The sequence below is a fragment of the Megalops cyprinoides genome, chromosome 17, assembly GCF_013368585.1.
Source record: "Megalops cyprinoides isolate fMegCyp1 chromosome 17, fMegCyp1.pri, whole genome shotgun sequence".
Taxonomy (NCBI): Eukaryota; Metazoa; Chordata; class Actinopteri; order Elopiformes; family Megalopidae; genus Megalops; species Megalops cyprinoides.
In genome coordinates this window covers 19,101,534-19,119,355 of record NC_050599.1, presented here as the reverse complement: position 1 = coordinate 19,119,355, position 17,822 = coordinate 19,101,534, and the positions used below count along the sequence as shown (strand labels likewise).

Sequence of the window (17,822 nt, the reverse complement as noted above, 5' to 3'; positions counted from 1 at the left end):
CAAAATCTGATAACCGATAAACTAGGTAATTTCCTCCCTGTGTACTGTTTGAAACACTATGCACTATGCTCAAATTTTTCTTTTTTTTTCCCAGCAGACCACTTTTATGAGGCCATGTCACAACTCCTGTCACCCTAATATGTCTGACATGGGTGTAATATTTCAAGCAGAGACACAATCCTTCTGGAAACAAGATACCACCAAGTATTTCTGACCAGAAGCAGTTCTATGAATGGAACTACTGACAAGAAAAATGTGTAAACGTAAAATTTAATGTGATCAGTTGTTTCAAAAAAGAATGTGTACGACTGCGTGCCACTTTTCTCATGCGATTTCTGCTGTTGTCAAAAAGATATTTACCCGTGCATTCCTGCAAGTGTCAGTTGCCTGAGAACTTATACAGTATGTAATAATTGATTACATTCTTGTAATTTACTTAGGAGAATACTTCTTTTTTTGCAGTGTACCTTACTGATACTCTGATATAAAATGGCAAATAAAAAATAAAACATTACAGAAGTCAGACCAAATGACTGGCTACATGATGTTAAAAGTGTCCACATATAGCTTGATGACTTCTGAACAGAGGTCAGTGCATAGAGCATACAGTAAGGGCCGGGATGTGTCCTTCATCATTCGTCATCCTCCTCCTGGTTCCTCTGGCCAAAGGGCAGCACTGTCTGGCTACGGTCCGGGTCGTTCAGGCGGTGAATCCGGATCAAGTTGTTTATTGGGAGAGAACTGGAAAACAAAGGAGTCTGCCTGAATCACTGGTACCAACGCACACAGTACCACTTGGCCCCACAGCCTCTACATCTACCTCCCTAAGCTTAATGGAGCTTTAGCCACAAACTTTCAAAACCGTGAATATTGCTAACGGACAGAATATTGACACCGTGAATACTGGATATAGGTAGGCCACAAGCGTCTCTGTTAGAGGAGGTCCTTACAAAATTGTATTTCCCTTCCAATAAAATCTTAGCAGTTGTAGGAGCTTCGGGAGCACAGCGAAAGTGACAGTCATACAGCATCCGCTCTGAACAGTCATACAGCTGATCCAAACCACAAATTCTAAGCAACAGACTTCCCTTTCCATCAGTGATTCATAATTACAGTATTTTGGTGCCAACTTAAGAGTATCACAAAGACTTTTGTGTTGGTTATAATGAAGTGCATGGATAAACTGCTGTACCTCATGTTCTGAGGGGTGAGAAAAATGAACTGCCTGTAACGTTGGCTGGCAGCAATTTTCAGCATCATGTCCAAGGATATTCTTCGGTTAACCATATCCTGAAAAAGATCAGACTTCTGTTAAATGTGTGCACATTACAGCTGTTGCCCACTTGAAAGACAAAATAACTCCCAGAGCAGTGGCTTCTGTCTGAATTACACAACACCAAATCAGCTTCCACTTTCCACCACTTTCCACAGCCAGCAGTTTGGTAAAATGGTTTAGGATTTAGACTGTTGGACAGGTGGCTTCAAGTGCCAGGTGAAGATGCTGTACACTTGAGCATGGTACTTCACCTGCATTTCTTCAATAGGTATATAGCTGTATAAATGCGTAATATACCCACGTATGACATCTGCCAAGCAATCAAATAAACAAATACAGCTTTACCATGTAGACGTCAAACTCGTCCAGGCAGCGGAAGGGCGCCTCTGCAATGGCCCACAGGGCCAGGACAAAGCACACCGTAGAGAAGGAGCGCTCCCCTCCAGACAGAGACCGCATGTCATTCAGGGCTGCTTTGTCGCCCTCTCCTGGCTGGACCTAAAATACCAACCAACAGATTGCACTGTGACCAGAGAGAAAGTCAGGCATTATTAACTCACTAGCAAACCAGAGTCTTTACATGTTAATGTCTATATTTCACTGTAAACCATTTTAAAGACAGGAACAGCATAAGGTATAAAAGTTATGTCCCACCCAGGATTCTAACCTACAAATCTACCATGAGAAGGAATATTTTTAACAAGGATTAAATATTGCTACTTACCGATATGGACAGTGTCTCGTTTTTGTGGTCGAATGTCATCTTCCCAGTGTATCCTCGCTGTGACAGCATGGAGTCAAAGTAGTACTTACAGCGCACTGAAAGGTACCTGGTGAAAGAGTGCATAATCAACATGGAGATACTGACCAGTCCACATGAAGGTGGTGTCTGTTGGCTTTTAGTTTGCCAGGGAGGACATTGTCAGCTTTGACACAGAAGCTAGAATTAGACCAATTAGACCATAGCTAGAGTTAATCAAAACTAGCAATTCTCTCAGTTCGCTGATCATTGTTACATTCGCTTTGCTAATTAAGTGTGAACAAGTAACACAGTCAGTAAAAACAGATAAGTGGAAGCAACCACAAAACAATTCATGTCCAAACTGCAGCTGAAAATGGGATGCACTGATCTACACAGCTCAAGCTGTACGCCTGCTGAGGTACTGCTGTTGTACTCTTGGGAAATGTACTTAACCCAGATATGCCCCAGTAAATATCCAACTCTATAAATACATAACATATAAAAATTGTAACATAATGTAAGTCACTCTGGAGAAGACTGTCTGCTAAGCAACTAAATGTGCATATATCTAAGACAAGATTGTTTTCTGTTTTGTTGAGGGCCATCTGACTTGTGTGGTGTGGATCTCTCAGAAACATTTGTGTATATATTTTTGACTCGGTGTTAACAGTTTATTCAACAAGCAGGGAAATTTAGGATATTATTCCATAGCAGCATCTGTGTTACCACACCTTTTCAATGCTGAGCATGTGGAAAAGGCTAAAACTGAGGGGGGGGGGCAGTGTACACATGTGGATTGTCCTGGCAGCACCTACATTCTCATCTCGGTGTACACTTTGTGTCGGTCGTTCATGATCTTGCTCAGGAGGCCGGTGAACTTCTTCAGGTGCTTCACCTGCAGGGCAATATTCTTGTAGTTGTCTAGCGCCTCCTGGTACTGCCTGTTGTTAGGGGGGCATACCCATTCATTGGCATGTTGCTGGACTCAAATGCTGCATATGCAGAGCTCTGACATTACTACACATATCAACATCAAGAGGGATTAGCAGATATGCTTTTCCCCTGCAGTAGGGCTATTCAGTCACAGGGAGATGCTCCTACCCAGTCTGAAACTTGTGTGAAGGTAAGAATCACATGCTATGCTTGCAAATCATCCAAGCAAAGCTGAGAATGAGCTTCATAAATGAGGCTCCAGGTCTACAGACCCCAGGAAGAGTTAAACATCAAAACATCTTACTCAAGTGTCTTACTCAGTTGCCCTTTGACATTACAGTGCAGAAGAGCAGAACTGCAGAATTATGATACCAGATTCTGGAATCCTCAAGTCACCTGACCAGAGACGAAGTTTGTGTCCACTCCCTGTTCACAGGTAATCAGGTCAAATGGAGTAGAGCGGTACCTGATGACCTCATCCCTGTCCCCTTGCTGATCCTGCTGGGTGCTGATCTTCTGTTTCAATCGGTTGATCTCGCTGTCCAGACTCTTGGCTGTTCTCTTCACCTCCATCCTAGGGCAGATCTCTGTGGCCTTCTCATTGGAGGCCTGAGAAATCACAGATAAGACACGTCACACATTTGTACTGTTTTACAACAACTGAGCTTTCAGTTACGAGGCAATTTCACATTACTATGTATAGTATAACAATATAGTATAGTGGTAAGGAGCAGGGCTGGGTACTTAACCCAGAACTGACTCAGTATATATCCAGCTGTATACATGGATATCGTAAAAATTGTGACCCATGTTAGTCGCTCTGGATAAGAGCGTCTGCTAAATGCCAATAATGTAATGTACTATACAGCTTCAGGGGGATCTTTTTGAAGAAATCTGGTTAAAGTACAAGATCTGTAAATGTAGTGAAGCACATTCTGGTAACCGTGGAGATAATAAACAGATTAAACACAGTGTTTCTTTTCAGTTACTACGCATTCCCCTTGCTCCAATTTAAGCTGCATGTAATGGACTCACCTCATACTCATCTCCCCTAGTGTTAGATCAAACTCGTCTCCCAGAGTGTGACCTCTAACTCATCTCCCCTAGTGTTAGATCAAACTCGTCTCCCAGAGTGTGACCTCTAACTCATCTCCCCTAGTGTTAGATCAAACTCGTCTCCAAGAGTGTGACCTCTAACTTGCCTCCCCCAGTGTGTTCAATCTGCTCTTACATGAGACCTGCAGTACCTTCAGCTCTTTTTCTTTGACCTCCAGGTCAGCCTTTAGCCTTTGAATCCCGTTAATGTGGGCCTTCCGCTTCTCCTCATAGTGCTTTTTGTGATGTTTGCTCCTCTCCACTTCTTGGTCGCTTTTGCTCAGCTCCTCCTGTACAGAAACAGGATTTTCATGGCGAAATCTTTGATAGCAATAACCTTGGACCACTGATGAGACTCCACTTTACATCTAGTTGTCATCGAACATATGTAGATTGTTAAGGGTATACTTAGCTTGGCAAAGTGTAACAGGGACTGGATGTGATGCAGAGTGTTTGAGAAAAGGTGAGGTTATCTTTCTCTGTCATTTGCTAATCAAATGACTGAGGTTTGCTACAGTGGTTAAAGCTGACAGTGCCCTCAAGTTTTGGTCCAATATCTGAATCCTGACGCTCCCATCACCCATATAGTCCCACCTTGATGGGATCGGCCTCCTCAGTGACTCTGCTGATACAGTCTTTGTGCTGTTTGTATCTCTGCTCTGCGTCCTCAAAGGCCTTCTTCAGCTCCCCCATCTGCTGCCTTGTAGCGTCGCTCTCTTGCCGTGAGACAGTGATCTTCTCACAAATCTCCCGCAGCTCCTCCTCCTGGTTGGAGGGAGAAGCACAGCTACAGCATCAGGATAAAGTCCAGGCCGAGACGAGAGAGAGATCAGCCCTGTTGCAACACTCACATGATCCTGTGTACACTATACTTGAGGATAGAGGCCACTATACTGGTGTATGTTCTGAAACATGTCAATGTCAAAAATTCTGTAACAAAACGAATAAATTTAAGCATGGCAATAGTGGGTTTTTTGTCCTTTGATGTTTCAAATCTTCATGGAAGCGCTGACCTGGCTACTTGTTGGAAAGTGCAGAGAAATGTTTCATGTTCTAACTTTGAATGAGGTAACATAAAACATTTTGAAAAAAAAAAAACAAAAAACAAAAAAAAAAAAACAGATTAAAGTTGATTTGCTTTTCATATAGTAGATGGGGGGGGGGGGGGGGGGGGGGCTGCTTACCAGAGGATTGAGGTCTTCAGACTGAGGTTCTTCCACATTCTGGAGATCGCTCATTTCCAGCTGGATCTTGACAGATTTGTCCTGGGGAGAGCAACACGTGAACGGTTTACAACAGCCAGAGAATGGCTAAGGAACATCTCAAAACACAACGCAGAGCGCTTTGCTGCCCAACAGCTAAATGCACCTTGGCCCTTTTTCTGTCCTCGTACACTCTTCTCAGGAGACTGTCATTCTTCCGAATGCCCTCCTCCTCTGTCTGCACACCCTGCCTTAAGCGCAACACTTCTGCCTCCTGATTCTTGATCTCCGTCTGCAGGTGTCTAAAGGAGGAAAAATTGGACGTTACGGTCATGTCACTGCAAGTTTTTTGTACTGCCTTTTCTTAAAGGCTGAAACATCCTTCTCCAATTGACTGTTTACGTTAGCCGTGCTGTGTCTTGAACAGATTCACATTATTACGGTACATTATTGTCATTTAGCAGATGCTCTTATCCAGAGCGACTTATGTACTTACTGTAAGTTACCATTTTTTGACAAGTTATCCATTTATACAGCTGGATGTTTACTGAGGCAGTTCTGAGTTAAGTACCTTGCCCAAGGGTACAACAGCAGTGCCCTCGTGGGGAATCAAACCAGCAACCTTTCAGTTATGAGCCCTGCTCTTTATGCCCGCTATGCTACACCCATTCATACAATCTGCTGCTAACTCATACTCCCTTTCAAGGACTTGGAGCCATGGTCTTCGAGGGGCTCATAGTGTCAGAACCGGCACTCTATACAGCTCCCTTGGAATGAAACAAAACACTGATGCACCCACCTGATTTGCTCCTCGACATCTCTACTCAGAAACTGTGCCCTCTGGTGGTCGCTCGAGTAGTAGCGGTTTGCGAACACTTGATCCCCATCCCTTGTGAAGGCTTCTCTGCAGTTCCTAGGGGGCTGGCCACGCTGCATCACTCGACGGGCATCTTGATTGTTCTGTAAAACACAGTAAGAGAAACTCAGGCCATAGAGGCCAACAGTGGCAACATCAATTCATTCTTCGCTCTACAGAGAAGATACATTGTTGACAAAATGGACACATCTTATTTTATTTATGCAATGGTTTCATGATGTTTTTTCTCTTTATCAAAATAAATTCTTGCTTACATTATTGTTTATCAGGAAGTCTGGAGATCCCCCTTTAAACAACAACTATAGTTGTATCAATGTTGTAGCAGCCTAAGCACTAACATTGGAGCGTCAGGGTAACGCGACGTACCTTTATTAGCAAAATTGTTTCAATTCCTCTCATGTCAATCAGACAGTTGGCTACCACTGGATCCTCGATTTCTAGTGCATGGAGCACAGTGGGATATTCTGGATGATGGACAGCTCTGGAGACGGAAGCAAGCAAATTTTAGTACTTGTTATTTCTTGATAAACAGCCCCCCCCCCACCCCACCATTTGGACCCATGTGATTTCGGCCATAAGACATGACTTACTAACTATGAACAGCAGGAAGTCATCCAGCCAAACAGAAATCAATGGTGAGTTGACATATTTGTCACTCACCACATGAATGTTTGTCCTAATTTCCCTCTCAATGTAATACATTCTACAGGAAGCACACCTTAAAAGGCTCAATGTCTCTGGCTTGAAGGATATGTATTTCTTTCCCTGTGGCCTCTATCCTCAAATAATCATATACCGATGTGCCAGAATTTACACAAAATGTGATTTTCAAGTTATGCTGAGTATCACCATTTCACACTGGCTCAGGTAGCTGGACTCAACAAAAATTTCTTTCAATACCTTCACACGCTGTGGCTATGTGCATAATATTAGTTGTTCAGATTCTTAAGGAAAACATATCTTCTGCTGTTGAGCCAAAAAGAAATTATTCAGCATACTACGCAGCCTTGCTATCAAGTTAGTTTTGGAGATGTTTCACCTCTTTCAGGTGATTAAAATTAGTATTTTGATATTGTTGAAACTTGGTAATCATCAATACAACTGTCTGTTCTGTTCACAAATTTGTCAAACTTCACTAATTTTACAGCTTATTTAGACAATATCACACTCTTAATGTTAACTTAAATTGGCACATTCTTGGCATTCACATACAGAAACAGCAGTTAAAGGCATCGTACCTCCCACTGATGTCGTACAACGTGCTGGAGAACTCGCTGACTATGATTTGAGGCCTTCTGAGCTGGTTGTAGTAGCGGGACATGAGGCCCTGCAGTATCTTCTCGTCGTGGTAGTTGTCACAGCAGAAGGCCAAAATCAGAGCCTTCAGGCAGCTCTCCACTGCCAGAGCCATCTGCGGGTCCTTCAGACGGATGCAACAACCTAAAACACAGGATGCAGACCCATGAAACCCGTACATGACCGACCTGCAGGTGAAACAGACAGGCTTATCATACTGTGCATGACTACAGTCAACTGACTGTTAAAAAAAGGAAGGGAAAAAAACGCACTTCCCTGAATCGTTTCTCAGTCAGTGTGGATTAGCTTTGACTAATACATCAAAGTCACGGCTGACTGACACACTGACCCAGGAGATCAGGGCTGCAGACTCCAGCTGACATGGAGAATCTACACTCACCAACTGGTCCCACAGGCTTCTTCCGGAACAGCCCCTTCTCATAGGCCTCGTTAATGGCAGCCAGCAGCGCAGGCATCTGTTCCCCAAAGCGTTTGACTTTGTCCGTCTTGCTGTCCACCATGGCTTTCAGGTCCCTCCGCTTGGTCTCTATCGACCTCTGTATGTTCTGCTCCTCCCGTCTAAGGCATTGGAAGCAAAGCAACGCATCAGCTGAGCCACCCGCTGAACACACCCGCCCGCTTCACTGTACTTCATAAGATGGTAATGCCATCATGACACATCTGCTGTATGTATGTTGACAATGCTTATGTTTTTTTTTTTTTTTTTTTCACTAAAGCAGTGCCTAATTATCGACATCTTTCAGGTGCAAATGTGGTAGCAAGAAGAATGTTTCTCTATGCTACGAAGGGATTCTGTCCGTTTGGGCAACCCATTTTTATATTGCATTACATTATTGGCATTTTAGCAGACGCTCTTATCCAGAGCAACTTACATCAATTACAGGTTTTTTTTTTAACAGCATTATCCATTTTATACAGCTGGATATTCACTGAGGCAATTGTGGGCTAAGTACCTTGCCCAAGGTTACAGCAGCAGTGCCCCCTTGGGGAATCGAACCGGCAATCTTTCTGGTGCGAGTCCTGCTCCTTATCCACTATGCTCCACTGCCCCATCTTTATTTCACATCTTGCTCTGTCCAACATTATTACATATTCTTTATAATCCGACAGCATTTTGTAAAGCTCCACACAGTCCATGATCCCAGTTAAAAACAGGAGGACCCTCACTTCATCTTGGCCAGCTCCTCCTTGCCTCTGGCCACCACCTGCTGGAATTGGTCGATCTGCTGGCAGAGGGTGGAGTCCTGGTGGTTCAAAGAGTCCAGCTCTGCCTGCAGCCTGTTGATCCTCTCCATCTGAGCCTGTCTGTCTGCAGCTGTAGACAGGCTGATACTGAGGAGACAGACAGATTTTTCAAGCAGTAGTTTAAAGCACACCTTAAACTATTCTTTAAAAACTATCAGGGGATTACTTTATAATACCATGTATCCTGTTTATCTCAAAATTAATTTAAGTTTGAACAGCTGATCGGTATTTAAAACTGCATTCACAAGGAACAAGAACACTGGCTATATTATTTACACGGGAGCTCTGGAAAAATCTATGATTTGACATGTTGTATGTATGTGAGGAACACTATCTAGACAACTGGGAAATATTTATTCAAAGCACAATTGGCAAGATCCAAATCCCCTTTATGACCACCTAAGATGTAACTGCAACTAAGGAAGCATTTACTGCTTGCTGGGAGCCCTTTGGAGTAAGCAGGTTTTGTAAATTTCACATATCATTCAACAGATTAAATTAAAGATCTAGACCAGAGTGCCAATTTGGATATTACATCTTCATTAGTTGTTTTTATTAGCTGTTCAGGGGCTTGGACAATTAATTAAAAATGAAATTATACTTAATCAATCTAGACACCTGCTCAAGATTAATAAATACATGTTTCATCTTTTTACCAGCATAAGCACATAAAAACACCTGTTTAACTACATTTCATTAAGAGACAAAGAAACAGAATACTAATACCCTAAAGCACTTTATGTCAGCTAGCAGGTACCTTTAAGCAACATCCCCTAGCAGCATAAAGGAAATCCTCTGTGCTGATTAATGATTCAGGTACATTAAAGGTTATTTAATCCTTTTACATCTAATTTACACTTCATTTTTATGAAGTGAAAACACCATATAAAAATGTAATCAGGACTAACAATCTAATCTACTGTATTTATTTGGGACATGTTATTAAGGCTCTGTATCTGCGTCACTGTTTTGTGGAGAAGTAAACCTCCACAGATACTCAGATGTCAAGACTGAATCATCTTTTCACTGTCAGCAGTACCTGTGCTTGAGCTCATCGATGCGCTTGGTGAGCTGCTCTTTATCCTTCTCCAAATCTCTGAGATTGGTCTTGGAGCGGTGATAACTAGCCTAGAAGAGTCACATGAAAGATCTGGAACCAAATTCGGCCTCCCGACCACAGGACAAGAAAAACAACATTCTTTGCACATCAGGGCAGGACTTAGACAACTCTGGGAGCCGCAAAAATACTAATTTGCTTCAGGCAGAATCATATGCTGTACGACAAACATCACACATTCAAGATCCACAAAAATTGAAAACATTCAGTATGCTCCCTCAGTTTTTCATTGCTCTAAACCAAAACAGTGAATACCTTTTTGTAGCCAGCTTCTTTTTGCCCAGTTCCATCTGATTTAGTAGTATAGCATTGCCTTTGTGCACTTGACATGAAATTGACTGATTTTCCCATTATTTCCACTTTTGTACAGACCATTAAAGGAAATCATGTCTTCCACAGTGAACACATTTTATCATTTAAGTATTTAACAAATCAGAGAATAATCACCATTCTGTACTTTGTTATTAGAATTCATTGCAAATGCCCTGATACCACATATTTTTTGTAATTCAATAGCACTGATCAAAGAGCTATTAACTTATGAACTCAGTTGTCTGTTGTAAAAAGTTGCAGAACTCAAACATGCACACTTTGTAGACATGTATGTTCATTATTATGACATGTAGGTCATGGAAGGAATGGCGTTAAGGGCATCCTCCTCTCACCTCAGCAGATTTAAACACCTTGTTGCAGTTCTGAGCCTCGGTCTTCAGCTCTGTGCACTGCGGCTGCAGCTGCTGCACACGCTCAGAGATGCTCTCCAGCTGGTCGTGGATCTGCTTGTACTTCTGCTCAGCCTCCACCACTTTAACCTGAGGGCAGAGTGCTCAGAGTGTAACGGCTACAGTACGACCTCCACCACTTTAACCTGAGGGCAGAGTGCTCAGAGTGTAACGGCTACAGTACGGCCTCCACCACTTTAACCTGAGGGCAGAGTGCTCAGAGTGTAACGGCTACAGTACGACCTCCACCACTTTAACCTGAGGGCAGAGTGCTCAGAGTGTAACGGCTACAGTATGGCCTCCACCACTTTAACCTGAGGGCAGAGTGTTCAGAGTGTAACGGCTACAGTACGGCCTCCACCACTTTAACCTGAGGGCAGAGTGCTCAGAGTGTAACGGCTACAGTATGGCCTCCACCACTTTAACCTGAGGGCAGAGTGCTCAGAGTGTAACGGCTACAGTACGGCCTCCACCACTTTAACCTGAGGGCAGAGTGCTCAGAGTGTAACGGCTACAGTGCGAAAGAGAGAAGACCCTTCATGATTGCATATGAATGCAACCTTCTCTGCAACAGGCTGAATGTTACCTTCCATTCTTCCACCTTCTGGTCATATTTGACGGTAGCCCTCTCCTCTCCTAAGACTCTTTCCCTCATTGGTTTCACCTCTCTTTCCATTTCAGTGACCTATACACAACACAAAAATTCATAAAAACATTTCTAAAATATCAAAATGACAAATTCCAAAAGTAATGTGTATACAGGATTTGTTTCATTTATTTAGTGCAAGCTTCAATTTTTTTTTGCAAAACTCTGTTTTTCACATGACACTCTTTTTGGTGATTAAGTCAAAACTTGTCCCACCTGGTAACCAACAATAATTATTATAATAAAAACAAAGAAAAAAATTAAGTGTATGTATTCACTCTCTCTCTCTCTCTCTCTCTCTCTCTCACACACACACACAAATTAAAGTCATGCACAAGCCTTACCAAAGCCCATGCCATCTGATGCTGCAGCTCCTGTAGTTTTGTATGCATCTCGTCCAAGGAAGCCAGACTTTTGTACTTGTCCTCTTTTTCCAAATACTTCCGCTTCAAGCCCTCCAAGCACTGCAATCAAACATAGAATTTTTAAGGGCATCATCTGTTACTGAATACCAGACATGACAGAGCCCAACTGGGTAGACAAAAGCCCCAGAGCAAAAGTTGTCAGACAATCCTACTGAGATTTTTTCCTCAAATAAAAACTGGAAAAAAAAAACACTGATACTAATACAGGCCCACTACCCATCCACAATTTTCATCATATTCACTGTGTCCAGGTGGAGCCAGAATCATAAAATAGTTGATGAAAAATTTTCTAATTTGATGACGGACTCGCTTATGGCAGAATGTCTTAAGCAATGTCTATGTAATGGAACTGAATTTGCAAATGCTGTTGTGGTTATTCTTTCAAAAAGTGCTTTAACACTTAATCATTCATGTTGGCCACTACAGTCTACACTGTTTGTGTCTTCCAGCGTTGGACTGATATATATCCTCAATTTCACTTCAGCAAACATGAGCTAGTATGTTTGAATCGATCTTGCCTTTAATTGCAACAAGGGCACCAGCACCAAAATATTTAAATCAAGCCCAAAGCAGCGTTTTACTAAAGGAGAAGAAAGAGCCATTACCTCTTCATGTTGCTCAATTGTATTCTGCGTGACTGTTTTTGTCTTCATGATGTACGTGTAATCTTCTTTCATTTGCTCCAGCTGTGTTGCTTTCATGAAGAACTAAAGCAAGAAATAACACCACAGAAATGCAGTTTAAGAGGTACAATCATGATAGATAACTATATTCTAGGATTTAAAATACTGTCCCACAAGTTCATCTTTTCAAATCAGAATGTACTCACCTTGTATTTATCTCCTTCCCCTTTAGAGTGCAAAAAGTGCTTGCTCATTTCTTGAGTTAATATGGACACAGGGTTATCCACCTATGTAGAGAGGCAATATGTGAGTGAAAATCAATGATGATGATGAAGGGACAGTCATTGCTGACTACAACTTAAATACAATGTAGTGAGCAGTCCAATAATAAGCACTGCGTGATGACCCCAATCCTTACTGTCCGACAGGAAGTTGGACAGCTTACCAGGATTTATAGTGGCATCAAAGATATAGTGGGATCAAAGTCCATCAGTGTTCAAGACCAGACTTGACACAGTCCTTGATATGCTCAAGACTGCAAGCAGAATGATGAGCCTCGCTCAGCTGAATGACTTATTCTTGTCAGTTAGCTTCTCATGTTATTTGTGATTAAATGCATCGAATGCAACAGTGATTTGCATCAATGACACCACCAGGGTCACTATCCAGTCAAAATACTCACTCTCTCTGAATGGCTTCCCTACAAAGTAATGGCAGTATCTATGTGTCACCCCTAGTGGGTAAAAAGTAGCCACAGCTGTTTAGCAGTCCCTGCTCAGCTGATTATTCTTAGAATTTCGTTTTCCATTTCATTTTCTTGCATATTACTAATGGTTCCTAAATAACATTCCAAAAATTATTTCATAAATATTTATAATTTCATATTTATTTCAAAATTGGACCAATGTTCCCGCAAAATGAAATTACCATATAGTGACGTCACTAATTCATCCATGGTCAGGCTAATGACATACAATCAGTGAAATACAGTAATTCCTGACTTTTGCTCAGGCAGATCTGACTTCTCTTGATCACAAAGACCAGTTTCAAGGCCAGCACACCTTGTTACATACCTGAATATTGAAATGATCCAGAATAGAAACAAGCTCCTCCTTCTTTGTAGACACAAGGTGACCTAGAAATCAAAATCCATGCTAAGGATTGTTCGCAACAGAATCTCTGTGTTTCTAGTTGAAGTGGAACAGTAGGCTACAGCTTTCTTTTTGGTCAGCTAAAACAGCTGTGGTTAATTCATATGCCTTGATTTCAACATTATAAACTGCCCCATTTTTACCTGAATGTTAAATCAAAAGCAGCAATAACCATGTAAAATTACTCCATGATAAAGAAATAGCTTTTTCAGTTATCAGTCTTCATCAATTTCAGGGCTGAAAGTCAGAACTTTCATCAAAGTAATCTGGGTGATAATCAAAGTCCTAGTGTTGGACACTTCACATGAGCCTTGACTCCAATTTACATCAATCAAAATCTAAAGCACTTCACAGAAAAGAGCATTCAAAAAAATTAACTAAAAAATAACCAAGGATTAATAATGTACCAGCTGACACATCCACATAGACAACCTACCAGTTTTGCTCTTAAGCTTGTAGGTTCTTAACCCCTCGCTGGAAATCCTGAGTTCCACAATGATGGCTGGTCCAAACACCTCAGGCTTAAACGCATCTTGCCCTCTATTACGTAATGTGATATAGACGTCTGCTGAACTGTTCATACAGAAAAACATTAAAAGCTGTTAGCACAGAGGAATATATTACATAAAACTGTTTCTGCGTTAGAGTATGGAGTAGTCCACTAGAGCATAGAGTATTGCTTCAAATCAAAGAGACGCAGAGTATTTTCCTCTGACTGTTGAAGTAATAACCCAGCTGTTTATATTATGAGTGATTACCATTGACATTATTATGGGGGCAGCAGTGTAGCATAGTGGTAAAGAGCAGGGCTCATAACTGAAAGGTTACTGTTTTGATTCCCCACTTGGGCACTGCTGCTGTACCCTTGGACAAGGTAATTAACACAGAATTGCCTCAGTAAATATCCAGGCTGTACAATGGGAAACTATTTAAAAACTGTAACCTATGTAAGTTGCCCTGGACAAGAGCATCTGCTAAATGACAATAATGTAATGTAATGTATTATTTGTTAAGCAAGCAAGTTAAATGATCTTTAAACTGCTGCAAAGAATTTAACAGGAATAAATTGCCAAAACATGCGTCTTCTGACAAGGACCTGGCACCAGCAGCTGGCTAAAGAAAACAGGTCGGAAAATGTAAAATCTACCTTTCTCCTTCCTTCACAAATCCTTTCAGGGAGGATCCCCTGTTGGTTGTCAGTGCCCTTCCTCCAAGGCCAACAATCAGTGCTGTTAGGATTGCACTTTTTCCACCTGTCGAACACAAGGTGCCAGGTTCAAACCACAGGTGTGTGCACTGCCTCTGAGCCATTAAGCAAAGGTACTTATCCTACACAGCTCCAGAAAATTATAAACTGTATAAATGGTTAAAAAACGAAATACACTTGTGATACACTTTGGATAAAGGCGACAGCCCAGGAGATACATATTAAGTAATGGTCAACCAAAGACAGTTTAAAGCATCTTTGTCAGAAACAGGAACAATTAACAACAACATAAAAACATTAAACTTCACAATTTATGATCAATTCACAAACCATAAAAAATATTTGCAAATTTAATTATTGTACTTACTTCCATTGTTTCCAATAACAAAGTTGACATTGTCTCCAAAAGGAAAAGGCCCCAGTAAAGAATGGCACATGAAGTTTTTCAAAGAAATGCTTTCGATGATACCCACTTCCCCTGATGTCTGAGAAGAACAAATAACAACACAACGTTATATAATTGTCCTTCATTAATTACAGGGATCAACATGTTTATACATGCAGTGATTGACAGGATTTACCACACCCAACACTCCGTATTGACAGTCAGGGGTTGAGTTGCAGTTTTCTATTCTTTTAAGTATCCATGAGTCACAAGTGTGGCAAGTGCCTTTTCACACTATACCTTTAAGGAAGTGTCTGCCACTAAGTTGGCCTGACTTGGGCCAACTATGTCCTCCGAATCCTCCTCCAATGGTGCAGATCTTGCTCTTTTGTGAGTGCTCTCACCTGGTGACCTGTGCTTCCTTTTAGACATCTCCTAATGCTGAAACGACACCATGTACTTCAAGAAGAGAATTTTGTATCCAAAATGCAGTCAACTAAATATGACAAGAATTTGGCGAAAACACCCTGCTTATTAGGACACAGTTGTTGCTACCCACTGAGCAAAGCAAGCTACTCTAATATCAAACACAGAAAGTGATCAAGAAAGCGCGCTGTCTGCTTCTCTGTATCTGTATATCTTTTGGTTTCGTTTTCTATTTCGCAGTCAGGCAGCTGGAAAACATATCATTAATGCATGCCGCTATCTACACTTAAGGTAAACTACACCTAGCTGGTTGGCTAGCCAGTGTCAGCGGCCAAGTGAATGGCTTGGTAGCTGTCATAACTGTAAAACCGACCCCCAGGCGACCGGCATGGCAATGTGGGGCAGACAGTGTGATTTAAGTAATTATGTGAAATGCCAGGCTAGCTAGCTAACAGGAGCTAACTATCACGCAATCACTAGTCATTTACATGACAACATATACAGTAACTAGGTAGCTGGCTGCTTGCTAATGAGTAATCAAACATTATCTAGCTAGCTAACTTAGTGCTAGCTAGTCTGGCTAGTTAGCTAGCTGAAAACTTGGCTACATACTACTCCGTGTCAACTAGCAAAACTATGTAGCTAATGGTCTGTTTTGCCGAATTCACTTTATACTTACAACCTAGTAACAACTCCAAACAGCAGTTAAATAAACGTAGCAAAATAAAAACAATTATTTGTTACGTCATACATTTCTAAGCACCGCCGTTGCACGCCGATCACTTGTGTTTCTTCACCATGGATGTTGTATTCCGCGGGCTGCTTGAAAGACCATAAAGCAGGAGGGCGGGCTAAGAATGACTAAGCGGACACCTCCGGCAGCATCACGTGAGCTGAACGCGGAACACAGTATGTCTTTGGTGCGTTCGAGTTCAACGTTTGTTTGATTCAACTTTAGCATACATCTGGCGTTAACAACGACAGATCTAGCGCTACTTAGAGTTCCTGTTTGTGGTATTTGCAAAATACAACTGCAATACATGCATTTTTCACGTGTCATTTCTTTTCCTTTTCGTACAAATGGAAATCAACTTGCTCCTTGATTCCAGGTGACATTGCATCCTTGGGATAGCTAGCTTGGTGTATCTATTTACTTATAAACAGCGTAAAATTAAATTTTCATGCTGTAGAATAAAGTATGCCTAATCAAGAAAATAGTATCAGGTTTACATTGATGACAACAACCACTTTTCTCAAACATGTTAGGTGTCAGATAGTCTCTTGATCAAAATCCAAACAGGGTAGCTCAATATTCCCAGAAGTTCACTACTGCATGCATGTATAACTCCAGTATAGTATATAATAAACATTTATTTCTTATTTTATTAACATCAAATTAAATCATTCAAGAGTATAAACTGTATTTATTATGCTCAAAATATGCCATTTCTTCTTGGCAGCATTGATTTCTTTAATGGTATTTTCTGTATAAAATTATTGATGGTCTACAGCATTGGTGTGAATCTGATATGGTTTCCTCTTGAAATACTCGTTCAGTTACAGCATGTGAAAACATAATTCATGAAGCCGTAAATGCAAATGCATAAATGGAAATATGTTTACATGGCAACTCGTGATAACAAGAACTCAGTTTTCGTAATTTAAAATAATAGCTATAAATTAAAAAAAAGGATCTTAACACGCTTTCTACATGCCCTTGATCTTCATTGCGTGCTCGTCATTACTTGAGCTCCTGTTAAAATAGTTGCTTAACGGATTCACTATGGTCCGTGGATGCGCCCATCTCGCTAATAATGTGTCCAATGTCAACCAATCTAAATGTTGTACTGATTGATCTCTATATCTGCGTAAAATTACTGTGATTCTGTTAACGTAAACCAGATCCCAGTAGTCTCGACCTACAGCCAGATTACATTTTTAGATGAATAATAGCATTTTCCTCCCTTCATTCACTGGTCCATGGGGCAACTCACAAGTGAATGATAGCACCGGAAGTACATTTTAAAAATCCGGAACCGGAAGAATGGCCTAGGAAGCGCTAAATTTCAAATTTGTTCATCAGTGGTTTTTGCACAAAGTGTAAAGGAGACTCTTAGACAGAGGTAAACCCATACCGTATCAATGAGCGTAACTACTCGTCGCTGAATTCTAATAAATAAAAAGTCTGAAAATGTGTTGCTAGTGGGCAGGCTAACCATAATGATTGGTTGTTGTAAGCTAGTTAGTTAGCAAACTACTTCTAGAAACCTACACAGCTAGCTAACTACTGTCGTTTTGCTGTAGTGTTAACTAGCAAGCTAACTGCAGCAAAATATAAAGTACACTTCCTCCTGTTTATTTGTACGTATTTTGCGTATTGATACAATATATTAATGAAAATAGTGTGTTGCATTGGAGAGGGAAGTACTAGAA

The 17,822-nt window shown here is 41.2% G+C and overlaps 1 protein-coding gene across 1 annotated transcript; it reads right to left on the bottom strand.

The window, feature by feature from the left end:
- Nucleotides 1-39: 39 nt before the first annotated feature.
- Nucleotides 40-16,197, bottom strand: si:dkey-119f1.1 (uncharacterized protein LOC557127 homolog). Its single transcript, XM_036549751.1, has 27 exons — nucleotides 16,141-16,197; nucleotides 15,264-15,404; nucleotides 14,946-15,063; nucleotides 14,519-14,624; nucleotides 13,808-13,944; nucleotides 13,294-13,355; nucleotides 12,427-12,507; nucleotides 12,203-12,304; nucleotides 11,517-11,636; nucleotides 11,113-11,211; nucleotides 10,470-10,616; nucleotides 9,727-9,815; nucleotides 8,610-8,774; nucleotides 7,822-8,000; nucleotides 7,364-7,565; nucleotides 6,492-6,606; nucleotides 6,048-6,208; nucleotides 5,415-5,550; nucleotides 5,231-5,311; nucleotides 4,641-4,811; nucleotides 4,199-4,336; nucleotides 3,418-3,560; nucleotides 2,834-2,959; nucleotides 2,001-2,106; nucleotides 1,622-1,774; nucleotides 1,193-1,290; nucleotides 40-741 (listed from the first exon to the last, which is right to left on the bottom strand). Exons 2-27 carry the CDS (start codon nucleotides 15,393-15,395, stop codon nucleotides 633-635), a joined length of 3,276 nt encoding a protein of 1,091 aa, XP_036405644.1. The 5' UTR covers nucleotides 15,396-15,404; nucleotides 16,141-16,197; the 3' UTR covers nucleotides 40-632.
- Between the last annotated feature and the right edge of the window lie 1,625 nt (nucleotides 16,198-17,822).

What these genes read in the sequence shown, in the direction of transcription:
- si:dkey-119f1.1 (XM_036549751.1), bottom strand. Translation starts at nt 15,395, where the DNA reads ATGTCTAAAAGGAAGCACAGGTCACCAGGTGAGAGCACTCACAAAAGA. An exon ending in TGTTATTGGAAACAATGGAA is followed by an intron (nt 14,625 to 14,945) that starts GTAAGTACAATA and finishes TGTGTTCGACAG; the next exon opens with GTGGAAAAAGTGCAATCCTA. An exon ending in ATCAGATGGCATGGGCTTTG is followed by an intron (nt 11,212 to 11,516) that starts GTAAGGCTTGTG and finishes TGTTGTGTATAG; the next exon opens with GTCACTGAAATGGAAAGAGA.